The sequence below is a fragment of the Schistocerca piceifrons genome, chromosome 1 (genome assembly GCF_021461385.2).
Source record: "Schistocerca piceifrons isolate TAMUIC-IGC-003096 chromosome 1, iqSchPice1.1, whole genome shotgun sequence".
In the NCBI taxonomy this organism is placed as follows: domain Eukaryota; kingdom Metazoa; phylum Arthropoda; class Insecta; order Orthoptera; family Acrididae; genus Schistocerca; species Schistocerca piceifrons.
In genome coordinates this window covers 231,445,795-231,466,632 of record NC_060138.1, presented here as the reverse complement: position 1 = coordinate 231,466,632, position 20,838 = coordinate 231,445,795, and the positions used below count along the sequence as shown (strand labels likewise).

Sequence of the window (20,838 nt, the reverse complement as noted above, 5' to 3'; positions counted from 1 at the left end):
CGTTCACGAGGAGAAATTGCCCTTGTCATACAAGTATTTTTTCTCATAATATGAGGGGTTACAAGCTTTAAGAGATAATTATAAGTTTCGACATCCATCCGCAAATAATTTCGCCAGTCCGCAACGAATTTTTTATTTTTATTACCGTTTCTCTGTTTGCCGAGGCGACAACTGCCCGCAATTTTTCAATTAGAGCATTGTATGCTGCTGTCTTTTTGTCTCGGTCACTATATTCTTTACTTTTAATCTTCCACAAACATGGGTGGTTTCTATACATTTCAATGAATTCACTTACAAACTCTCGAGAACAGTGACAAGTATCAACCATTTTAATGCCCTGTGCGCACAAATACAAACACTAGACTGATGAAAAAGCTGTTTCGCGCCAGATTTGCGGCGATCTCCTGTCCACACGCTCCAACTTGTCTGCGCAGATGTGGTTTGAACCCACAGATTTGAGAGGTTTCGCTCAAACCTCCAACTCCAACTTCCAGGTTGCACACACGTCAGGTTGGTGCAAATCTTCTGTCCTCACGCAACGATCTGTCTGCGCAGACGTGATGTGCGCAGACATTTGCGCAGACAGAACATGCGTGTGGACAGGCCTGTAATCCTGAAAAAAAGTAAATTCATTCTTGGGGTATTTCATAGATGCTGTTTTGAGCTATCTTGGAACTCTGATACTCTTTGGATCCTGTAAATATTGAGGTTACCAATTTCGTGCTGTGAGATAAAAACCAGAAAAACGCAAGATGTGTTCACACTCTTTTAATTTGCAATCTTTGTTTGTAACCCCTCTCCCCTCCGCCTGACCTTCCTTAAACTCCTGCATCATTTCGACGTGTTTTGAGTAGAATAGAATAGAATTATTGTTCATTCGACGATGTAACAAAAGACAATAAGACATATTTGCTGGGTTCGTGTACTACTTTCAGTAGCAGGATACTGCGGGAATAAACCACAAGAAAGTCAGAAGTTGATTCGTGGGAATCACCGGATTCTATTTTCAGAGTGTTGTTTCACAGTTAAGAGTAAGTCTATAATGACGTGGCGACTCCAAGCAAATTCCAGTATTTTGTTCGCTTTGGAGTGGTGTCGTCTGTGAGCCTTTCGGTTATGCGACTGTTAGTGCTGTTTTTTTGGTGCAGGTACAGTAATATTGTTACGGGTTCCGATAATAACATTTGAAGTGTTCAACAGTATGTCATCTAATTTGACTCTTCTTGATTTGTATTTTACGTGAAGAAATGAAAACCTACATGTATATAGAGTAATTGTAATGTCAGGTAAACGTGATGTCAGGTTGACCATACAGTAGTTAAAAATCAACGACAAAACAAATAGTGTGTGCAGAGGAAATTTTTCCGTTAGTATGGACTCAGCAAGAGTAAAACAGTTACTCTGTTCTTCAGGCTCTTCTCCGTCGTAAAAAGTCAATCCTGATACCTTTTATTTTAAGTGTTTTATGTGACTCATCCGTTACCATTTCAAAATTCTTGTTTTGGGTAGTATTGTAATCAGTTGGGTGTGGATGTATGACTTTTGCCCATCATTTTGGTGAAATCATAGCTGAAGCAGATTGATCGTATCGCTAGGTTCAGTATTTTCATTTGATACTTGCCCGTTTATGTACTGGTTGCAGATGTTTATTTTGTTGTTAGCTTTTTAAATCTTTCCCTGCTCTCGCTAATTGTACTTGGTACCATAAGCTAATGTAGTATTGAATAATACAGTATAATATTTACATATAGTATATCCCTGTAGAAACAAATGATATGAGTACGCGAACATCCGAAGTTTAGTTTACAAAATTCAGATTGCATTAAATATATTTCTTACAAGGAAGTTACGAGATTTAAGGGAAGACTTCGCAGATTTAATTAGTGGCTAAGGAAAGAAAATTACCTGTTTGATACAAAGTAGGCCTGTTATGGACCCCAGCTAGTGACTGGTTCAGTGTAGGGCCTAATGAATTTTTATTTGTCTTACTTGGTTGATACAAAGTATTATCGACCCCAACTGGTGGCTGCTTCAGTGTCATGAATTTTTATTCGTCTGTGGTTGCAAACATTTTAACCTTTTTACAGTTTTCTAAGTTTCTGCTGTGAAACTTACAAAAGGTCTGAATTTTTTTCATATTTTGATAACATTACTTTTCTGTGTTATTCATCCAGATGTTTGACAAATCCACTAAAGGCGAATAGAGAATAAAAATTTCAACAGTATTTGCTGTAGATGAAGATCATCCAACATTTATCACTGAAATAGGAACTAATTTTTAAACAGAAAATTTAATTGAAACAATTTTCTAATTCTCTCAGGATAAGAAATTGGAAAGCAAGGAAAATGAGCACACATGTTAGACACTGTATTAGAAAACTTGGATTTATATTGTAGCAGAGACTGCATAGGTCATATGAGGTTGCAAGTGTCAATACAATTACAGTATATTGCTGATACAAATATTTACTATATAATAATAAACTTACATTATGAAAGAAGGAAAGTTGCTACTCACCATATATCGGAGGTGCAGAGTCGCGATAGGCACAATAAAAAGATTGACACAATAATAGCTCTCAGCCATTAAGGCCTTTGGGGTCGACAGAAGCGTCCGATCCCACGCGTCGGCTTTGACCCGTGATGTAAGGGTGTTGTCGTGTGTGACGTCATGACGGTGCGGAGTTTGGTTTGAGTGTGGTTGTCTCCAGTTCTGTTTTATCTTATTTTACTTACTTTTCTGATCTGTTCGTTCTATCTCGTGAGATTTTTTTTTTTTTAAAAAAACCACTTATTACTTATTTTAATTATCTGTTTCCTCGAATTTCTGTTTTAGTTTATTATATTTATCTTTCTGATCTGTTCGTTCTATCCCGTGTGATTTTTTTTTTTAAAAAAAGACAAAAAACACTAATCAGCTACTGAAGCATCTTTATCTTCTATGGGTTGCAGGGGTTACGACCCCTGGGGAGGTGGGTGGGTATTCATGCATGGCTGTCTTCACTTACAAGTTGCGTCTAAATTTGTTTATATTTAGTTTGCCCCCCACCCAAAACACCCCATTTCCCGCGCTTGTCCCGTTAGTGTCATTAGGCTTCTTGTGGAAAGTGTGTGTGTTTGTTTTTGTTTCCGCCATATTTGTGACGTCATGGGTCAAAGCAGACGGGTGGGATCGGACGCTTCCGTATTTCCGGCCTTTGTCAACTACACAGCTCTCTGAGACTGCAGACGTGTGTGCAAGTTGCACTTGTGTGTGTGTGTGTGTGTGTGTGTGTGTGTGTGTGTGTGTGTGTGTGTGTGTGTGCGCTACTGACAAAGGCCTTAATGACCAAAAGCTATGATTGTGTGAATCTTTTTATTGTGCCTGTCGTGACTCAGCATCTCCGCTATATGGTGTGTAGCAACTTTCCTTCTCTCGTGTTGTTAAATTCCATCATGGATTTTCCGTTGTTTGGTTTAATAATAAACTAGGCATTTTGTTATTGTTCACTGACATATTGGATCCTAATTCTACAAGTACTGTAGTAATTTACTATCACACCATTTGCTAAGCTTTATTTAAAAATTCACCAGCTTCATAAGATCTCGGAGGTAACCAAAATTCTTTGATTTTCTAAAAGGTGTTAATGAGGTAGGTCTCTATTACAGTGAGGTATGGTACTGAAGATTTAATTGTTTAAAGTACAAAGCACTTCTATAGAATTACAGTGGAATGATACCAGGTCATTGTTGTTTCTAGTATTCTACTTAGCCTGTGTGTAGAGCATTTGTCATTGTGTCCATAGGGATTATGGGGTACTATGTTCATCTAGTTCATGAACATGATATAGGTGGACTGCTAAAACTGAGCAGTTGGTTTTGGAATGTGGGAAGTAGCAGATTTCCAAGATGTACCAACACATACTGTCCTATTCTTTTAGTGGCAAGAATTCCTATTCTGCAAGAAATTCATGGTAAAATACCACCTGAAATTATGATGAGGTAGGAAAGACTGAGGAGGAGGAGGGGGGGCGGAGGAGGGAGGAGAAGAGGGTCTGTACACTTTGTCATGATTCTGTTAGATTGGTTTTTGTTTGTTTGTTTGTTTATGTGTGTGTGTGTGTGTGTGTGTGTGTGTGTGTGTGTTGACAGTTGCAATGGAGATGCCACAAGAAGTTTCTCATGTGTTACAAAGAGACTTACTCACAAAATTCTGGAAAGGAACATTCCAAAATGATTCAGGAACTATTGTATTTCCTTCAACATGCTTCTTGTGTAATGACCACAATGGAATTAGAGAAGTTAACAGCGTCGTCATAGACAAGTGTGTCAACCATAAATGAAGGTGATCATAGACTTCTCCGTGGGATGATGTATCGTTTGTTATTATTTCTGTATGTGAATTCTGTAAACATAAACAATTATCTTCTTAATAATTACATTGTTGTACACATTCCTAAAAATTTGCATTTTGTCATTCTACTTTTAATTGGACAAGATGGGGAGTTTTTGCCATGTGTCGAACTTCTCTTTAAAATTTTGTTTCTCTATGGATCCAGAGCCTCTGAATATTTATTAAAAGGAATATGGTCCATAGTAGGCTGTAATGTAAATGATCTTTATTTGAATTGTGAAATCAGCTAATTTCGATGATGTGTCATTTTCAAGCACATTTGTGGTATTACAAAATGTAATATGTGATATCACACACTTAATGCGGTAGGAATGTCAGCCTTGTCATTTGCAGTTGTCAGCAGTTTTAAACTGTGAAGATGATGACAGTGACAGCTGTTGAAAGCTCAAGATTTTTAACTCAAATGATGTGGCTTGAAACTAAGAGGATTTTATCCAGTCACCAACATTGTACTTAAAACGTGAATTGTGAACTTTTAATTCGGCTCTGATAACAATAGAAAAAATATAGTCAAAGTTCAAACATGTTGTTAATCACACTTTAGGTCAATGTGTGCCAAGTAGGGTAATAAACGGTAGCAGGAACCATGTTCATTTAATATCTTCATCCAGAGAATGTGAAAGTATAGAACTCTCACATCAAAAGAGTCGTGGACCTTGAGCATTTTCTAAGAGGTGCTGTGTATGGAGCCTTCTGTCAGGAAATCTTACGGAATTCTGGTTGTACGTGAAGGAAGTGATCAAAACCTTCCATCTAGTGCTCACAGGTCAGTTTGCAGTCAAGACAGAGGCAATATGGAGAACGAAATTTTTAGCTTCTAGTGGTAAACAGACATTTACACAAGAGAATCCTGCCACCGTAACGCTGTTTGACTGCCATCAAAGTTCAAAGTATAACTGTACACTTAATGTCCTAAGTAAAAGAATTTATCAGATAGGCTCAGCAGTACCCTTGGTGATTACACTGTCTGTAGAATAGTATCATCACTGTGTTATGTTAATGAAATGCAGAATGGCATGCCCCCCTGGTCCGAGGGTTAGAATAGGCCCGAAGTGTTCCTGCCTGTCGCAAGAAGCGACTAAAACGAGTCTCACACGTTTCGGTCTTTATGTGATGGTCCCCTGTAGGGTTTGACCTCCATCCTTTTAAATTTTCCCGAAGAGCGAGCCAATTGGGGAAGGGTGCCTCACATGATGCATCATGTCCATCATGCGTTGAGACCTCACACATCCTTCATCGACGTGGATCTGCACTTCCACTCATTCTCGAGCTGTTGGGCGAGGTCACCCTCCTGGGTGCGTTTTCCTCCATCCACTGTGCAGTATCGCTTTGTGCACTGACGATGATAATGGACTTTTTAGCTCATTTGCACCTGATATCCAGCACAGTAGCCAGTCCGTTGTGGTGGGGCCGCCATGTACCCTGTTGGTTGTAGTCTCCTGACCACGCAGGGATCACTCTGCTGTTGACTGCACCGTTAACTCCCCACATATGCCAAGGAGTAGATGCCCGTCCCCCTGGGGAATCGGGACTCCCGGGAATGGCTATCCTGCCAGGTGGCCTTTGCTGCGGCTGGGTGGCGTCCATGGGGAGGGGCCCTGGTTACAGTTGGTGGCATCAGGGCGGATGACATGTGATGAAGCATAGTACATCATCTCTTGCTGGTGGTCAAACACCAGCAGTCTCTTCAGTGTTCATGGCCTCAATTCAATGCACTGAAGTGTGACCCTGTATCGTTCCCCTCCCTGGCCACACCATGGGAGGAATGCCAGGCTAAGGACGACAGCGTATCTTATTCGCCCTGGTACCTTGTATGTTCGAAAGCTGATGGGGAATCTTTCATGACGATGAAGCCTCTGTTTTTTCTTGAGCATTTAGAGGACAAGTTTGGGGAGGTGGAGGGATTATCCAAAATGCGATCTGGGTCTTGATCGAAACAGCGTCCTCTGCCTGTTACAAGCTCGGGGATGTTTCTGTTTCCATCATGCCCCATAAGAGCTTAAATATGGTACAGGGTACCATATTTCACAGGTACCTTCTTCTGTAGTCTGATGATGAGCTGCGCACCAATTTAGAGCAGTGAGGTGTTCATTTCGTCCCGCTCCTCCCCCGGAATCTGAGGGATAACCAGGTTGCCACCCATGCCTTCATCTTATCCTTAGAAGGTGACGCATTACCCAAGAAGGTCAAGGTGAGATGGTCTACCACTGTGACGTGTAGCCGTATATCCCTCCCCCGATGTGGTGCTTCGGCCATATGTCTTCCTGCTGTATTTCCAGTGTCACTTATTGGTATTGTGGATGTCCTTCACATCCCAATACTTCATGTGTCCCTCCTCCCATCTGTGTCAACTGCGGAAAGCACCATTCGCGTTGCTCGCCAGACTGTAGACTTCTCCAGAAGGAGAGGAAAATCATAAAATGATGGAGTAAAAGACCCTGGACCAGCTGACCTATAATGAGGCTAAGAGAACATTTGAACGTGTACATCCTGTACATATGACATCGTGTTACGCTGCCAGTACAACAGTTCTAGCTCCATCAGTTCCGCCAACTCCAGTCGCTTCTCAGAGATGGAAGACTACACCTGCCCTCTTGATGGTGGGGGGCACTTCCCTCCCTGTTGCTCCTGCACCACCTACCTTGGGAGCACTGCCCCCCAACCATCGGGGACACCATTTGCCAGCCGTAGAAGCGTCAGTCTTCTTCAGCTCCTCTCGCAAGATGGAGTGCCTTGGGTCACTCCCTTCCCAGGTTTCTAATAGTGGGAAAGATGATACCTGCCAATTGGCTGCACTGATTGATCAACTCCCTAAACCTTTCATACTTTTGGGAGATTTTAACGCCCATAACCCCTTGTGGGGTGGCACTGTGCTTACTGGCTGAGTTAGAGACGCTGAAAATTTATTGTCCCACCTCGGCCTTTGCCTGTTAAATACAGATGTCCTCACACATTTTGGGTGGCACATGGCACACATTTGGCCATTGATCTCTCAGTCTGCTGTCCTGGCCTTCTCCCATCTATCAACTGCAGAGCTCATGATGATCTGTGTGGTAATGACCACTTCCCCATCTTCCTGTCACTCCCCCGGCATCATGCCCACAAACGCCTACCCAGGTGGACTTTAAACAAGGCAGACTGGGTAGCCTTCACCTCTGCTGTCATCGTTTAATCTCCCTCACATGGTGCCATTGATTTATGGTTAAGCACGTCAGTACAATGATCGTTTCTGTGGCAGAAAATGCGATCCCTTGTTCTTTAGGGTACCCCTGGCAAAAGACAGTCCCGCGTTGGTCACCAGAAGTCGCTGAGGCAATTAAAGACTGTTGGCGAGCTCTACAGCGACATAAGCGGCACCCTTTCCTAGAGCACCTAATAGATTTTAAGTGGCTCTGTGCCCGTGTTCGCCAGCTTATAAAACAAGGGAAACAGGACTGTTGGGAGAGGTACATGTCAACCACTGGGTGCCATATGTCACCTTCCCAAGTCCGGATGAATATCAGACGCCTTTTGGGTACCAGATCCCAACAGGTATCACTGGCGTTCACATCAATGGCGTGTTATCTACCGATGCAAACACGATTGCTGAGCACTATGCTTGAACCTCTGCATTGGAGTACTACCCCCAGCCTTTTGCACCCTCAAATGGTGGATGGAAAGGAAAATCCTCCTGTTCACTACACACCACAGTGAACCCTGTAATGCCCCATTTACAGAGTGAGAGCTCCTCAGCGTCCTTGCACATTGTCCCGACACAGCTCCTGGGCCAGATCAGATCCACAGTCAGGTGAATAAACATCTTTCGTCTGACTACAAACAATATCTCCTCGTCATCTTCAACCGGATCTGGTGCGATGGCGTCTTTCCATTGCAATGGTGCGATGGCGTCTTTCCATTGCAATGGCGGGAGAGCACCATCATTTTGGTCTTCAAACCTGGTAAAAACCTGCTTGATCTGGATAGCTATTGGCCCATAAGCCTCACCAACATTCTTTGTAAGCTGCTGGAACGTATGGTGTGTCGGCGGTTGGATTGGGTCCTGGAGTCACGTGGCCAACTAGCTCCATGTCAGGGCGGCTTCCATCAGGGTTGCTCTACCACTGACAATCTTGTGTCCCTCGAGTCTGCCATCCGAACAGTCTTTTCCAGATGCCAACACATGGTTGCCCCCCCAGGGGGTCCACAACTCTTTCGTGGATACGTGCGTGGCGAGCACGGGGCCCCGAGCCATTGCAGCCTTCTTTCTCTCCCGGGCTGCATTTCCTTTCCCTTCCCCTCCTTTCCCCTCCATACCCCTTTCCCCTCGCCCTCTCCTCTCCCTCTATTGGTGTCCTTGCTTATGTTGGCCCCCGCTATCCTCCTGGTTCTGTTGGTTTTACACTCTGGCTTTGTTGCGTAATCATCTCCTTTTGGCATTCCTTGGTCCCCCTCTGGGGTTTGACCTCCATTCCAAAATTTCTCTTTCCGTAGTGTGAGCCATTTGGGGAAGAGCACCTTACCTAGTGTCTCCGACGTGTGCCCTCCTAGTATATTCCACCTTTTCTTCTACGTCGTTGTCTGATGCTAGGGTGCATAGCCAGCACGGTAGCCAGCCCGTGTGGTGGGGTCGCTATGTACCCTTTTGGTTGAGCCCCCTGAACACACAGGGATCACACTTCTGATACCTGAGCTGTGACCTCCTCATGCATGCCTTGGAGTGGTTGCTCGTCATCCTGGAGCATCGGAACTCCCGGCAATGGCCGCCGTGCCAGACGGCCCTTGCTGTGGCTGGGTGGCGCCCGTGAGGAGAGCCCCTGATCGGAGTGGGTGGTATCAGGGCGGACGCTATGCAGATGAAACGCATAAGGGTCCAAACCTCTGGCCGCTCTTCTGCGGCCGTCTCTCTGCGTGGTACTGATTCCTCAAGTGCTGCTTCTCTTGCCCCTTCGGCCTTCCCTTCCGTGGCTACCCCCTGGGAGGAGGGTCAGGCCCGTCGTCTAGGGGCAAAACCTTTCCCCCGTTATCTAGTTTGCACCAGGACTGATGGAGATACTTTCACCGGTGTCAAACCTTTATTCTTTGTGGAACACATTGAAGACAAGTTCGGCGAAGTGGACTCCCTGAGCAAGATGCGGTCGGGTTCATTACTGATAAAAACTGCTTCGGCTGCCCAATCTGCGGCCCTTCGTGCCTGTACCCATCTTGGCACAATTCCCGTGTCCATTACCCCTCACCAGTCTCTAAATATGGTACAAGGTGTAATTTTTCACAGAGACCTCATCCTTCAAACTGATGAGGAACTTCGGGACAATCTCGGACGGCGGGGTGTTCACTTTGTTCGGCGTGTTCAGAAGGGTCCTAAAGATAATCGTATTGATACTGGTGCCTTTATCCTGGCCTTTGAAGGGGATACCCTTCCTGAGAAAGTTAAGATTATGGTCTATCGCTGTGATGTGAAGCCGTACATCCCACCTCCTATGCGGTGTTTTAAGTGCTTGCGTTTTGGCCACATGTCTTCTCGCTGTACCCAGGACCCTCTCTGTGGTGACTGTGGACGTCCACTCCATGAGGGGAGTCCCTGTGTTCCCCCTCCTGTATGTGTAAATTGTCATGGTAGTCATTCTCCACGTTCAGCAGATTGCCCAGTCTATAAGAAAGAAAAAAAGATACAGGAGTATAAGTCTCTTGATCGTTTAAGCTACACAGAGGCCCGTAAGAAATATGCACGATTGCACCCTGTGTCCATGACATCTAGTTACGCCTTGGTTACATCTTCATCCCTTCCTCCCCCTTCCTTACCCCCGTCCCGGACCCCTCTCCTTCCCCCCTCCCCTGCGGCTCCCACACCTTCTCCTCTGGGCGCCGCTCCCCCTCCCCAGCCGGAGAAGTGTCCCACTCCTTCGGCGTCTGCTGGTCAAGGGCGCCTCTCCCGGGATGCCCCTTCCCGGCACCTTCCAGGTCAAAGGTCTGCTGCAGCGCGGCGACCGCGAGAGCCGCGGTCTATCGGCCCCCAGGTCGCCCGGTCTCTTTCTGTTCCTGATCTTGCTGCAGCTGGCTCCATTATGCCACACAGCCCTCCTCGATCTCAGCCTGAAAAGAAGAAGAAACATAAGTCCCGGGACAAAGAGCCTCTGGTGTCACCGGAGGTCCCTTCCCCGGCTTCACAACCGGATTCTGACCTGTCGTTTATGGATGTCGCCCCCTCCTTGTCGGTGACAGGTGGGGACCCGGCGGTATGACTGGATTTAGCGTGTTCAGCCCTCATTTAAACCATCGTTCTGTGGTTCTCCAATGGAATTGTAATGGCTACTATCGTCACCTTCCGGAATTGAAATCCCTTCTTTCGTCCTACTCAGCAGCTTGTGTGGTTCTCCAGGAATCTCATTTTACTGATGCTCACTCACCGACCCTCCGTGGGTTCCGTGTTTTCTGTCGAAATCGGGTCGGACCCTTGCGGGCTTCTGGTGGCGTTTGTACGTTGGTCCGTACAGACATTGCTAGCACGTGGATTCCTCTCCAAACTACATTGGAAGCAGTTGCTGTTAGGGTCCACTTAGACTCTGCAGTCACAGTATGCAATCTTTATCTCCCTCCTGACAGGACTCTTACACCTGCTGCCTTAACCACCCTTCTTCAGCAACTTCCTCCTCCCTTCCTCCTCCTTGGGGATTTTAATGCTCATCATCCTTTGTGGGGCAGTGCCTTTCCCTCTAGACGAGGTCTTCTTATCGACCAATTTATTGCAGACCACGACCTGTGCCTTCTTAATGATGGCTCCCCTACTCATTTCAGTGCTGGTCATGGTACCTTTTCTGCCATTGATCTTTCTCTTTCTTCTCCCTCTCTCCTCCCTTCATTACACTGGTCGCCACACGACGACCTTTGTGATAGTGACCATTTCCCGTTGATTATCGCGCTCCCTTCCCGCTCCCCGATGGAGAGGTTACCTCGTTGGTCTTTCCACCGCGCCGATTGGCCTCTATATACTGCACAGGTCGAGTTTTCTCCCTCTTTGTCGGGTTGTATTGATGACGTCCTACGTGACGTGTCTGACGCGATTGTTCGCGCTGCTAACCTTGCTGTCCCGCGCTCATCTGGACAATTTCGTCGTCGGCAAGTCCCGTGGTGGAGTACGGCCATTGCCATTGCCATCCGTGATCGCCGTCGAGCTTTGCAACACTTTAAGAGGCACCCATCTGTAGCCAGCCTTTCTACCTTTAAGCGCCTTCGCGCTAAAGCCCGTTATTTAATCAAACAGAGCAAGCGGATATGTTGGGAACGATTCGTTTCTTCCCTTGGTTCCACTGTCCCTCTGTCACGGGTATGGGCTACACTTCGCTCTCTCCAAGGTTGCCATCGGCAGTCCACCCTCCCAGGCCTTCACCTCCCAGATGGCATTTGTACGGACCCATTAGTTCTCGCAGAACATCTTGCGACCCATTTTGCAGTGGCATCAGCATCGGCCTCCTATCCAGCTGCTTTCCTTCATCAAAAACAGCAGGCTGAAGCTGTGACCTTATGTTTCACCACTTGTGAGTCAGAATCTTACAACGAACCTTTCACTGAATGGGAATTTCTTTCTGCTCTATCTGCTTCTCATGATACGGCTCCTGGCCCAGATTCCATTCATAACCAGCTGCTTCAACATCTCAGTGCTCCACAACGGCACCATCTTCTTCGGGTGTTTAACCGTATCTGGCTCCAGGGTGACTTCCCTTCTCAGTGGAGGGATAGCATTGTGGTTCCTGTCCTTAAGCCTGGTCAGAACCCCCTATCTGTTGACAGCTATCGGCCAATTAGTTTGACCAATGTTGGTTGTAAGTTACTTGAACGGCTGGTAGCCCGTCGGCTCACTTGGGTCCTCGAATCTCGGGATCTATTGTCCCCTTACCAGTGTGGCTTTCGAGAGGGACGATCTCCAATCGATCATTTGCTTCGCTTGGAATCCGCAGTTCGGCAGGCTTTTTCCCAGCGCCGCCATTTGGTTGCAGTGTTTTTTGACCTTCGCAAGGCCTATGACACGGCCTGGCGCCATCACATCTTACTAACCCTTCATCAGTGGGGTCTTCGGGGCCCACTCCCGATTTTTATCCGCCAGTTCCTGATCCATCGGTCATTCAGAGTTCGAGTTGGTACTGTTTTTAGTTCTCCACGGACTCAGGAGACGGGCATCCCGCAGGGTTCTGTCTTGAGTGTCCTTCTTTTCCTCATTGCTATCGATGGACTTGTGGCCTCTGTCGGTCCCTTGGTCGCCCCTGCCCTGTATGTGGATGATTTCTGCATTTGGGTTAGTTCCTCCTCGATGCCATCTGCAGAACGGCAGCTCCAGGTGGCTATACGGCGTGCCTCTGCATGGACCCTCTCCCACGGGTTTCAATTCTCTCCTTTAAAATCGTGGGTGGTCCACTTCTGTCGCCGTACTACGGTCCACCCTGATCCAGAGCTCTATCTCGCTGCACAAAGATTGCCTGTGGTTCCACAGTTTCGTTTCCTAGGTCTTCTTTTCGACAACAAGCTCACTTGGCTGCCCCATATCAGACTCCTGAAGGTAGGATGTTTCCGTAAACTCAATGTCCTTCGCTTCCTTGCCCACTCCTCCTGGGGTGCGGACCGTTCCCTCCTCCTCCGTCTTTATCGTGCTCTAGTTCTGTCACGTTTGGACTATGGTTGTCAAGTTTATGGTTCAGCTGCTCCTTCCACGCTGCACGTGCTGGATCCAGTCCACCATCGTGGTATCCGTTTGGCCACCGGTGCCTTCGCTACTAGCCCTGTTGATAGTCTCCTGGTTGAAGCTGGGATCCCCCCCCTTTCTGTTCGGCGGTCCCAGCTTCTGGTGTCTTATGCCCTTACTATTCGTTCTTCTCCCGCTCATCCTTCCTATTCTATCCTATTCCCAGACCATGGGCGTCGCCCACCTGACTCCCGCCCTCGGGCGGGTTTACCGGTTGGGCTGCGCCTTGCGTCTCTTACCCGTGATTTTCGGCTTCCTTCTTTGTCCTGTCTTCCTCGCTCCCTCCCCTCCACCCCTCCTTGGTTAGTTCCTCGGCCTCGAATTCGGATGGATCTCCGCCGCGGTCCGAAAGATTCCATCCCCCCGGTGGTGTTCCGTTCCTTTTTCCGCCAAATTTTATGGGAGTTTCGGGATGCTGTTGTTTTTTACACTGATGGTTCTAAATCTGCTGATCATGTTGGGTATGCCTTCACGTCCTTTGTTGGAACGGAAAATCATCTACTGCCACCCTCATGTGGGGTGTTTACTGCGGAATTGATGGCAATTTCCCGGGCCCTTACCTTTATTAAACAATCCCAACACAACCGCGTTTTGTTATGTACGGACTCGATGAGTGGCCTTCTTGCTATTGACCGGTGTTTTTCGCGCCATCCCTTGGTCTCTGCCATCCATGACCATCTCGCTGATCTTCACCGTGCTGCTTGTTCCATTGACTTCCTATGGGTCCCGGGCCATGTGGGTATCCCGGGTAATGAGCTCGCTGATCGTTTGGCTGGGGGAGCAGTTACTTACCCCCCGTTTTCTGTAACCCCTCCTGCAGCGGATTTACGGCTTCACATCAAATCCCACTTTGCACAGTCATGGGCCAATTCTTGGGAGGCTACTCCACTGTCTAATAAACTTCGTGCCATTAAGGTGAATACAGGCCCATGGCGTTCTTCCTTTAGCCTCTCCCGCAAGGACTCGACCACACTGTGTCGTCTCCGCATTGGCCATACCAGGCTGACCCATGGTTTCCTTTTGCGTGATGAGCCACCCCCGCTATGTGGTTGTGGAGCCTTCCAGTCAGTGGCCCACATTTTGGTTGAATGCCCCCTTCTTTTGGCTCTGCGTGCCAAGTACAGACTCCCCCACACTTTACCTTTGATGTTGGCTGACGATTCCCGGATGGTCTCTCTGGTTCTAGGTTTCCTCCGGGAGAGTGGTTTTTATTCTCAGTTTTAAAGTTTTTAATCTCCCTCTGGTGTTGGGGCAGGGCGGTGAGTGTTCGGGTGTCTCCCACTGTAGGCAGTGTTCAGAGATTCCCGATTCACCTCCCTGACCGGAATCCTCTTTTCTTTCCCTTTTACTCTGTTTTCACCCCTTCTTTTTAAGGCTTGGTTAGTTTTTCTATTCCCATACGTACTTTCTGCATTATAGCAGTTGTACCTTTTAAGTCACAGGTGGTCTTGCCTATGCTGTTTCAGCATAGTGTTGGGTTCGTTCTCTTGCCACCTTCCCTCATTTGTTTTTACTAATGACAACGTGACTGCCCTTTTTACGTTTCCCCTTTATCCGTTTTATTTTTCTGACTATACTGAGATGTCCCGTTAGCAGAATGGAGTCTATTTGAAACAAGGGACTGATGACCTTGCTGTTTGGTCCCTTTAACCTCAAACAACCAACCAACCAACACATGGTTGCCGTCTTTTGACTTAATTAAAGCATACGACATGGCATGGTGACATCATATCCTTGCCACATTGTATGAGTGGGGTCTCTGGGCCGTGCTCCTGATTTTTATCCAAAACTTCCTGTCACTCCATACTTTCCTTGTCCAAGTTGGTGTGTCCCATAGTTCGCCCCCTCCCCGCCCCCCCTCCCATATTCAGGAGAATGGTGTTCCACAGGGATCCATATTCAGTGTGTTTCTATTTTTAGTGGCAGCTGTAGGACCGTTGGTCTCTCATTCTCTTTATGTGGATGACTTCTGCATTTCGTTCTGCTCCTCCAGTACTGGTGTTGCTGAGCAATGCCTACAGGGAGCCATTCACAAGGTGTAGTCATGGGCTCCAGCCCATGGCTTCCAGTTTTCAGCCACTAAGTTGTGTGTCATGCACTTCTGTCGGTGTCACACTGTTCATCCAGAACCAGAACTTTACTGATACCTTAATGACAATCCACTCACTGTAGTGGAGACTATTGATTCTTAGGATTGGTTTTTGAAGCCTGATTGACTTGACTACCTCATCTTTGTCAGCTTAAGCGGAAGTGCTGGCAGCACCCCAATGCCCTCCGCATCGCTCTACACTGCTGCCGCTCTACAGAGCCCTTTTTCAGTGCCACCTTGACTATGGGAGTCTGGTTTACAGTTCGGCGGTGCCCTGAGCATTGGATTTACTCGACCCAGTGCACCACTGTGGTGTTCGCCTAGCGACGGGAGCTTTTAGAAAGAGTCTGGTGACCAGTGTCCTTGGTGGAGGCCGGAGTCCCTCCATTGCGGATCCTACTTGCACAACTGCTCGCCAGTTATGTTGCACACATTCGTAGTTCTCCTGAGCATCCGAATTACCGTCTCCTTTGTCCACCTGCGGCAGTTCATCTCCCGTATTGGCGGCCCAGGTCAGGGCTAGAGATTGCGGTTCGCGTGCAATCACTTGTGTCTGAACTGAAGTCCTTCCCTTTACCACCTCTATGTGAGGTCCATTCACATACACCTCCATGGTGTTCACCTCGGCTGAAGCTTCGCCTGGACTTTTTGCATGGCCCTAAGGACTCCGTTAACTGCGCCGCTCTCTGCTGTCACTTTCTCTTGATTCTTGACGTGTTCGGAGAGTCTGAAGTTGTTTACACCGATGGCTCGATGGCTGTTGGTAATGTTGGCTTTGCCTATGTCCACAGAGGCCATACTGAACAGCATTCCTTGCCCACTGACTGCAGTGTATTCAGTGCAGAGCTTGTGGCTGTATCTATTGCACTTCAGTACATCCGTTCCTGTTCTGGTGAGTCATTTCTTGTCTGTTCTGACTCCCTGAGCAGCTTACAAGCTATCAACCAGTGCTACCCTCACCATCCTTTGGCAGTGGCCATCCAGGAGTTCCTGTATGCCCTGGAACAGTCCAGTGGTGTTTGTGTGAACCCCACGACAAATCGGAATTCCAGGCAACAAACTTGTTGACAGCCTGGGCAAACAGGCTATGCAGAAACTGCTTCCTTTCATAGGCATCTCTGAAACTGACCTGCATTCTGTCTTACACGTCAAGGTTTTTCGCCTTTGGGAGATAGAATGGCATAACAGTATGCACAACAAACTGCGTGTTATTAAGGAGACTGTGAATGTGTGGAAGTCTTCCCCGCGGGCTTCTCGCAGGGAATTAGTTGTCCTTTGTCAGTTCCGCATAGGCCATATGTGGGTACCACATGGTTACCTCTTCCGCTGCGAGGACCCACCTCAGTGTCGCTGTGGCTCACCGGTGACCGGTGATCCACCTCTTGCTGGACTGCCCACTTTAGCCGCTCTGCGATGGACTTTAAACTTTCATAGCAATCTACTTTCAGTCTTGGGCAACAATGCATCAACAGCAGGTTTAGTTTTACGTTTTATCCATGAGGGTGGGTTTTATTATTTGATCTAAGTTTTAGCGCACATCCTTTGTCCTATCCTCCACCCAAGTGCTTTTAGGGTGGGGGTTTTAATGTTTTGCAGAGAGGCTGGCTTCTCCTTTTTATTCTCATGGTCAGCCAGCCTTGGTAATCTGCTTTCTTGTTTTAATCTCTTCTACCTCTTTCTTGCATCTGTCTGTGGTTTTCTTGTCCTCTTTTGTTCTTTGTAGTGTTTCTTGCCTTTCTGTCGTTCTTGTCGTATTTCCTTCCTTTCAGTATTGTGCTCTATGTCTCGTTTGTTTTCTTCTTTCCTCTGTATGGTTGTTTTAACTGGAGTAATGGACCGATGACTAAGCAGTTTGGTCCCTTCCCCCACCCACCGCTTTAAACAAACCAACCAACCAACCAGAATGGCATGGACAGTTTTCACCTTGGTACTGAATGATAGCCCTTTTAAAATAAGGAGACGTGTACAGTGCCCACCAAATTGGTGTTAAATTACATCATTTGTGATAAATGTTTATATATTATCTGGTTATTTAAAAACAAATGTAATATTATGAAGAAATATGAAGTGGGATGGCCGTGTTAAATTGGCAGTAGGGGAAGCAAATGGAGAACTTGAGATATTTGTGGGAAACTACAATGCATCTGGTAAGGATCAAGACACATCGGGACCTATCATAACGTATAGTCTTATAGAACACATCAAAGGAATTCATGTACCTTTGTGCTACTAGGATCTTACAGATTTTTATGGTTCACACAGAAGTGTAATTTAAATTATTGGGAAACTTAAATGGGTATTGTCGAAAGGAATGTGATATTATTCTTGCAAAACAGTGTTGGGTAAATAAGGAGAACTGGTAGTTTTACAAATCCATGCAGAATGGAAAATGACACATTCTAAGCAAGAATCCTCTGGCACGCTGTGTGCTTTCTCTCCTTTCTCTTGCGTAGTGTATAAGTCTTTTCTTATTTTTTTCTGACCTTATCCCATCTCTCTATGGGCTCGCATGTTATGGATTTGTCAATTTTAATAGTAGAGGGTGGCTGCATGTCCTTCCTGTCACCACACCTTCCCTCTCAGTAAAAAATTTGGTTCCCCAACTGTCTGTGTCGAGTGTTATTCCGTGTGGTACTGTGTGAATATTTTTAAATGTTTACGAATTGTATAACTGAGCCAGGATGTGGGTGCTAGCCTGGAATTTACCTTGTCAGATGTGGGGAAACCACCAGTCCTTGTTGTTAATATGGTGACGGCTATGAAATGGGCCCATCATGCCTCCCCCCCCCCCCTCCCCCCCCCCCCCCCCCCCAAATTCTGTAAGTGATGTGTCATTGCCTGCAGCTATCCAGGTGGGTCTTGCACAGTGTGTATGTAAATCAAACTTTTCTTGCAAGTACTCTCAGATTAATTTAAAAACCTCTTTTAAAGGACCTATGTCAAATCAATTTCTGTGCGAAACTCAATGTTTTAGTCATCATTTCTGAAATTTAAGTCTGAAATGTGTAAGTTGCAAAAACATTTGGTTTTGACTCAAAAGACAACATTCGTTACTTTTTCCAGAATCTTAGCTAAATGTGTGTCGTTTGAAAACTATACACACACAGTAACAGTTCTCCAAAGCAATAAACATAAATATGTACAATATCCTGGACAAAGGCTAACAGATAAACTATTTTCAAAACACAGGAGAATTGCTTCATTAGTGTGAACCGGAACAGAGAAAAAGAAATGCAATGACGTACAATTACAAAAATAGACTAAACTGTAATTGCGAAAACTTTTTAAGCCACTTATGTTGTTCTTTCTGTAGATTTCCTCCAAATGTAGAAACAGTGTCTTGGCCTGTTGCACTATGCCCCTTATCATGTCAGGAACATTACATCAGGAAATAAGACAAAACTGGACGTCAGCAGCTTTAGTGGCCCTCAAGTTGTTCTATCCAACAGAAAATCAAAATTAAAATGTTTGGTGCCACATGAAGATGACTGCCTATATTGAGAAACTGAATATCATCATTCCACCATTTGAAAAGGTACTACTGGCACATTTATTGATATCTAATGTAAACAGCTGTGAAATAATGAGGAAATTTGAGAAGCTACTCAAGCTAGAGCACGACAAAATATATAAATTACAACTTGGATGCTGGACTCTTTCATCTTCATTATAATATACAGTGTCTTTTGAACACACGAAAACATTGTCTGTCTTAAGTTTGGCATTAAGTACATGGTCTGATTAAAAGTGAACATTACTATGAAGTGTGTGTACAGCTTTACATTGACTTGAACTGTGTTCTGAGCTGTTTGATTGTTTAAATTAGATTAGATTCACTTTCATTCCAATTGATGCGTAGTGAGGAGGTCCTCCAGGATGTGGAACATGTTCTAAAAACAATAATACATGACAAATATTTACAACCGAAACAAATAAGCTAATGTACCTTCCACAGGTCCCAAGTGGAATGATGGTCAGTTTTTTTTTTTAATAAACACTATATGAAAGAATCATTTTACAAACACTAATGCACTGAATTTAAAATAAAAAAAAAGTTTTTTTATTTATAAGATAATAAATATGTAATAGAACTACTGTAATACTTATTTACTTTGAACACATTACTGCACTGAAATTGTGCAGAAGTTTTTACACACACACACACACACACACACACACACACACACACACACACACACACACACACACACACACACACACACATCTGAGAAATTTATCAATGAAGTAGAAGGAGTTGGCTACCAATAAATCCTTTAGGCTTCTCTTAAGCTTTTTATGGATGCTGGCAAGTTATTGAAAATGCGTGTTCCTGAATAATGCACATCTTTTTGTACAAGACTAAGTGATTTTAAATCCTTGTGAAGATTATTCTTATTTCTAGTATTGATTCCATGAATTGAGCTGTTGGTTTGAAAAAGTTATATATTTTTAATGACAAATTTCATTAAGGAATAAATATATTGGGAAGCAGTAGTTAGTATCCCTAGTTCCCTGAACAGGCTTCTGCAGGATGTTCTTGAGTTCACACCACATATAATTCTTACTGTGTGTTTTTGTGCCTGGAAAACTTTAGCTTGGCTTGATGAATTACCCCAAAAAATAATCCCGTATGACATGGAATGAAAGTAATCATAATATGCCAGCTTTTTCATTTTTATATCCCCTATGTCTGACACAATTTGCATTGCAACTAGAGATTTGTTAAGACACTTCAGCAGTTTTGTGGTGTGCTCCTCCCAGTTGAATTTATTATCAAGCTGTAATCACAAGAATTTATCACTGTGCACTTATTCTATCTGCTTGTCATCATATGTTAGACACATACTCGTGGGACACCCCTTACAAGTTCTGAACTGCATGTAGTGTGTTTTTTCAAAGTTTAGTGACAAAGAATTGGCTAGGAACCAGTGATTAATGTCCACAAATATTTTATTAGCCGATCTTTTTACAACTACACTTGATTTGCTATTTATTGCAATGTTTGTATCATTGGCAAACAAAACGAACTTGGCATCTGATAATGTTACTGATGAAAGGTCATTGATATGCGCAAGAAAAAGTAAGGGCCCTAAAATGGAACCTTGTGGGACCCTACATGTAATTAGTTCCCAGTTGGATGATGCCTGCCAGAGATATAAGATTTGAACCATTTTGCAGCATTTCCTGTTACACCATAATATTCTAGTTTACTTAAAAGGATATTGTGATTTACACATTCAAATGCCTTTGACAGATCACAAAATTTTTTGTCTAATGAATTAAGTACATTTTCACTGTAAGTGTAGATAGCCTTCTCAATATCAGAACCCTTTAGAAAACCGAACTGTGACTTTGACAGCATGTTATGTGAGATAAGATGGTTATAAAGCTGATTGTACATTACTTCTTCTAAAATTTTTGAGAATCCTGGCAAAAGTGAAATTGGACGGAAATTTGATGCTATTTCTTTATCTCCCTTCTTAAACAGTGGCTAAACTTCAGCATATTTCAACCATTCAGGAAATATTCCACTGATAAACGACTGGTTCCACAGATAGCTTAATATGTTAATTAACTCAGAATCACATTCTTTAATTAACTTTGTTGATATTTCCTCATACACACTAGATGTTTTTGATTTTAAAG

At 45.0% G+C, this 20,838-nt stretch overlaps 1 protein-coding gene across 7 annotated transcripts in view; it reads left to right on the top strand.

The window, feature by feature from the left end:
- The first annotated feature begins 813 nt into the window (after positions 1 to 813).
- LOC124788410 overlaps positions 814 to 20,838 on the top strand; it is a 70,151-nt gene continuing 50,126 nt past the window's right edge. For 4 of the 7 annotated variants that reach the window (XR_007016092.1, XR_007016093.1, XM_047255694.1 and 1 more), the window contains exon 1: positions 814 to 1,148. Coding sequence is in view for 1 of the 7 variants with exons in the window: in XM_047255679.1 (XP_047111635.1) it covers positions 18,671 to 18,727 (57 nt within the window). In the remaining 6 variants the exon portion in view is untranslated. Of the gene's footprint in view, positions 1,149 to 1,577; positions 1,596 to 18,369; positions 18,728 to 20,838 lie in introns of those variants that run through there. The other 3 variants (XM_047255702.1, XM_047255710.1, XM_047255679.1) reach the window with 3 other exon arrangements.